This window comes from Alosa alosa, chromosome 19 (genome assembly GCF_017589495.1).
Source record: "Alosa alosa isolate M-15738 ecotype Scorff River chromosome 19, AALO_Geno_1.1, whole genome shotgun sequence".
Classification (NCBI taxonomy): domain Eukaryota; kingdom Metazoa; phylum Chordata; class Actinopteri; order Clupeiformes; family Clupeidae; genus Alosa; species Alosa alosa.
In genome coordinates this window covers 30255956-30261259 of record NC_063207.1, presented here as the reverse complement: position 1 = coordinate 30261259, position 5304 = coordinate 30255956, and the positions used below count along the sequence as shown (strand labels likewise).

At 38.1% G+C, this 5304-nt stretch overlaps 1 protein-coding gene across 1 annotated transcript; it reads left to right on the top strand.

The window, feature by feature from the left end:
• Positions 1 to 148: 148 nt before the first annotated feature.
• Positions 149 to 4434, top strand: tmem30b (transmembrane protein 30B). The gene is made up of 8 exons (XM_048227405.1): positions 149 to 533; positions 1142 to 1334; positions 1744 to 1851; positions 1936 to 2043; positions 2191 to 2281; positions 2401 to 2544; positions 2922 to 3128; positions 3718 to 4434. Exons 2-8 carry the CDS (start codon positions 1149 to 1151, stop codon positions 3897 to 3899), a joined length of 1026 nt encoding a protein of 341 aa, XP_048083362.1. The 5' UTR covers positions 149 to 533; positions 1142 to 1148; the 3' UTR covers positions 3900 to 4434.
• Positions 4435 to 5304: the final 870 nt, after the last annotated feature.

The following is a 5304-nucleotide window of genomic DNA, read 5'->3' as shown; positions in this document are numbered from 1 at the left end:
AAATGTGACTATTCTTTGGGAGATAGGGCGGTTGTAAATTCAGGGAAGAACTCTATTGGCTCACATTGTCGTCCGTCAACACATTGCCAAAATTGTGTAAGGAGGATGAGTTTGATAACATTGTAACAGCTTATTGTAATGACCCACACGTTTTATAAGCCAGTCATTAGTGTGTGTCGTGAATGGTCACATAGAAATATGGTCTATGCAATAGCCTACCTACACAGAAATGTCCCAGAACCGTGCAAATGAATTCACGAGTTTGTTCGTTATTTCATTAATCAATTTAGCCAACCATGTTGCTCTGTCTTCTCAGCGCAGGATGGTGTGTAACTGTTAAACACCACAGAAAATAGCCTATCTAATCACTTTTGACGTCAACACGAACACGATCTATCAGGAAGTGAAGATCAGTAACAAGAGACACTCGACAGGTAAGGCAGGAAGGTGAGAGCTACACCCTCCTTGTTGTAAATCGGCAGTCGCTTTGAATCGAGCCACATCGCTAAACGGAGACAAAGATACTTCTAGAGGTGAGTTTATTTGGTCGAAGGTGAGTTTACTTGGTAGTATTAGTTACTTAATAATGTTCTGAACTTTCAACAACTATTTCGAGAAAAGTCTGAAACAAAATTCCAAGGCTAGAATGAAATGTTTGGTGTTACATTACATTTAGCAGACACTTCTTGACCAAAATGACTTACATATGTCAGCTATAATACAAGGGATCACATTGTCCCCCGAGAACCGACAACTTTCAGGCTACTGCACACTAGCCCAGCTCCTTAACCACTACACTACCACCGCTTGTTAATCAAGAGCTCGAACATTTCCAAAGAAAACAGCGTAGTCTTGTCTGAATAATAATGCAAAAGACAAGCATATTTTAAAAGATAAACAAAAAAGAGAATGTGTTTTCTGTGGAGAAGAGTCATCATACTTCCTGCATTGCTCTTTTTTTTTTGGTGTGAAGAAAGGTCTTGTTTGTTTGTGTCAACATTAGTAACTCCATCCCTTAAAGATTTCTTCTGTGGTTTCACTGGACAAAAAAAGTCTGTCATGTTTATTTTGACAGTGTGCTACTGTGATAGGCTACTATTTCTAGAAGTAATGGATAGTAACCTTGTTCACTTGTCCCAAGTCTCAGGATGAAGAAGGGAGGGGAGACACTGAACAGGCCGGACAACACAGCTTTTACCCAGCAAAGGCTTCCGGCATGGCAGCCTATGCTGTCGGCTGGTATTGTCATCCCTGGCTTTGTGGTTATTGGTCTGGCCTTCATTGGTGTTGGAGTGGCTCTGTTTGTTACATCACAGAACATCCAAACACTGGAGGTAAGATGTCTAATTTCTCCCCTTCTCACCCTTGTCTATTATCTTGTTTGTCATCCATTTCTATATAGTCTCTGTCTTCCTTCTCCCCTCAATTTGTTTCCTCCTTCCCACCCACCTCATTTTGGACTTAGAACAATGCTGTAGCCTATATGTAACATGGACATTTGAACCTCCAAGCACATTAAGATCTAGTGGAAGTGTTTAGTAATCTTGTAATCATGCCACTGATGCTACTTTGATGGATACCATTGCAACTGAGTTGTAAGGACAACTGATCTTATGGATTCCCATCATGGTTTGCATGTGTTTTTGAAAGTATCACATTATGGTCCCGTGAAACTGACTGCCTGTGTGTTCGCTTCATGGCTGCAGATTAAATTTTATTGTGTGTGATTTGTTTACTGCACAGAGGGACTACACTGGCGTTGACCAAAGCTCAGAACACAACTGCTTTCAGTGTCTGGATGTAAAAAATTGCATATGTGCTCTTAATTTCACACTCTCAAAGCAGTTTGAGGTAAGGTAGCTGTATGGTATTTAAAAGGGTTTAAATTCTACTTATTTTTGTGCTAACTTAACTGAAATATATTACCGTCTGTAGGGGCCTGTGTTCTTCTATTATGGTTTATCAAATTTCTTCCAAAACCATCGTAAATATGGCGTCTCCAGAGATGACCACCAACTTTTTGGGGATACATTTTACTTCACTGTAAGTTCTGGTTGTAGATTTTTCTTTTCTGTCCTCTGAATTTTTCTGAGCTCCTTTTCATTTGGAGAGCATTTGACCATTAATTTAAGAGGTTACTGTTCAAGGTGTAATCTAATTGGTCTTCTCTTCATTCCCATGGAAACCAAGAGCCCTGATGATACTTGTTCCCCATATAAGTATGATTCCAGAAACAGGCCGATTGTCCCATGTGGATCGGTAGCCAACAGCATGTTCAACGGTATAATTTAAAAGTTTAAAAAACAACTTTGTTTTCATGGTTTTACCTACTTTTTTTAAACTCACAACTTTCTATGCCCTGTGAAATTTAATCAATGTTAACTCTGGCCCTTTTTATAGACACATTCAGCCTCTATCAGTTAGTGGGAGGGCAGAAAAAACAAGTTCCATTTGACGGGAAAGGCATCGCATGGTGGACTGATTACAACCTCAAATACAAAAACCCCTCCAAAGTGAATGGTTCTCTGGCAAATGCTTTCATTGGTAATTTACTCTTTATTTTGAAGAATTCCATAGGCTTATCTGTCAGTGCTGCTGTATATGTGCTCTTAAGGACATCATTAGACTCGTTGATATTAAAGTACTTAACTCAGTTTTGAAAAGGAATTACAGTGTGTGTGTTTGTTTGCATGTATGCATGCATGTGAATAATGGTGTAAACGTTTATTTATCCTGGCTATACTGGCTTCCCCCAATACCCAAAGAAGAGCTATTAATGTAATGCATACATTTGCTGCATCACTAGTGTCATTGTCAATTATTTCCTAATAATGCCTTATCTTTGTTTATACAAGTGGTTATGTAAAAGCAATTTGAATTACCTTTGAGTAAACAAATTACCTAGCCATTACACTGTGTAGGTACCGTACAACCGCTGAACTGGCCCAGACCAGTCTATGAGCTGGACACCTCCGACCCATCCAACAATGGCTTCTTGAACCAGGACTTCCTTGTATGGATGAGAAGAGCAGCCTTGCCTGATTTTAGAAAGCTGTACCGTAGAATAACTGAGGGGGACTATGCTGATGGACTGCCCTCTGGGAACTACTCACTAGAGATCAACTACAGTATCCTTTACATTGTTTGGTGGGAAAAAGTGTTAGATATAGCATAAATATATAAATGGATACATAATTATAGATAAAATTATGGGATATGGATTCTGGTAACGGTCTGAAATAATGTGATCCTTAATAACAACACAAGGACTTTTGTCATTATATGCAGTATAAATCCAGACAGTTACATCAGTTTCATGTTTTCACTCCTCAGGAAACGTCCATGTGGGCGCCTCTTTTCTAGTGCCAACCAGACGAACTGGTTTGGCCAGGAGGGTGTGACTACTCTGTTTTAAAGGCAGAGTGATTGAAGGTCCGCCCTGAATGTCAGATGACACAACTTCACCTTGTTGGCTCTATGTGCTTATGCAAACATGATCTGGCAGATTTATATGATTGAAAAGAAAAACAGTGAAAGGTCAATAAGAAAGAACACTCATAGCCATTTTAAAGTGAATTATAAGGTGAAAGACTAGAATAAAACTGAAGGAATAGAATTGTATCTGGTTACTGGACACAGCATGAACATTGAAACTTAAATAATTTAGTGTTATATGAATTAGAATCCATGTTGGTCCTTAACTTGACTTCTTCACAGATTACCCTGTACGTGACTTTGGTGGCCGTAAGAAGGTGTTCTTCAGCAACGTTTCCTGGATGGGTGGCAAGAACCAGTTCTTGGGCATTGCCTACCTGGTGATTGGTTCTCTCTGCATCATCATGTCACTGGTCATGCTCATTGCCTATGCCAAGTACAGATTTGATGATGAGGACTCTTAATCAGCCCAGTGAAAAATGGCACATCAGTACACATTCTCCAGTTGAGTGACCTGACCTCTAAGATCCCAGCTGGTGTGAAATTATGCGAGATCGATGTGGGTTAGATTTTTTTTTATTGGTATTTTTTTAGCTTCTGGGAAAGTTTGACTTTAGCATTCCTTCATTTTTGGAGAATTATCAGATGTTTACAGAATTTACAAATGAATTATGGTGAAAACTAGCCTACTTTTATTCCAGTACATGATATGTAATCCACATCTGAAATATCAAAGCTGTGGGTAGTTTAATGCCACTGGCTTGAAGAACTGATCTCAGTAGTGAATGCCATCACAGAAGGAAAGAAACCATGGATTTTAAGCTACTCCTCAAGAACTGTTTTTTTTTTTTTTTTTCCTGGAGAAAAATCTAATGTGACTTTGTAAACCTGTATCATATTTATTGTAGATATTATTTCTCAGGGTATATCTCAGGGTACATTTTTTGGGTGTATGTTCTCATTTGACACTATGAATAAAATGTCAAATTTGTAAACTTTCTTATTGATTTGTTTGCATCAGGGACTGAAAACAGAAGGATTTTCATTTTGGTTCGTTCTGAGCAAAACAATATTTTTGCATTCCCGTTCCAGTGTTCCAAGGCCACTCATTAGAGCGTTAAAGAAGAACGGTTAATAATGTTCCTTTAAAAATGACATTGTCTTTACAAATTGATTTATGGCACGTAGCACAATAGCATAACATTTTTTCTGCATAACAGATTAGATATCAAGGCTGTTAAATACACTGTGCCTGAGGTGTAGGGCGAGATTTGAAAGTATGCAATTTTTAAACATGTCTGATAGCCTAACTTCAGGCACAGAAAATGTCCTTGCTTTAAGCCCTCTAATAGCCTAACCTATGTGTGGTAGCCTACTACCAACAGTATGACACTAAAGATACTTTAGTAATGTCTCTGATATGTTTCAGAAGCCTAATTTAAACTACTTGGAAAAAGGTGGTATAGTGTTGGATATAAAAATCCATTTTATCAACTCATATAGGCCAAGCCTATTATACAACTGTACAGGGGAGACACAGATTCATAAACTCTGACTGAAGTCATCCTATAAGGGGTATGGGGTACACTGTGTGTAGGTGACTTTTCAAACATATGGACTTTTTAATAATATTTAAAGAAATGGTAATTGGAGCGATAAAAATGTTATTAACCGGTTATCTGAAATTTAAAATAGCGTTTTTACTTCACCAAGTGAAGTTGGTTTTATTCTGGTTTTTCAGTTACGTTCATCCAAAAAAATGGTTTGTTTCCGGTTTTCGTTCTTTTAACCATTTCTAATCCCTGGTTTGCATATATTGGAATAGTGATTTCTTAAAGATGCTTGGGTGTAAAGTAAGTTTAAAATGTT

Excerpts from the sequence above, each read along its gene's own strand:
- tmem30b (XM_048227405.1), top strand. The coding sequence starts at position 1,149 with ATGAAGAAGGGAGGGGAGACACTGAACAGGCCGGACAACACAGCTTTT. Across the intron at positions 1,335-1,743 it reads AGAACATCCAAACACTGGAG|AGGGACTACACTGGCGTTGA; the intron begins GTAAGATGTCTA and ends TTTACTGCACAG. Across the intron at positions 2,044-2,190 it reads GGGATACATTTTACTTCACT|AGCCCTGATGATACTTGTTC; the intron begins GTAAGTTCTGGT and ends ATGGAAACCAAG.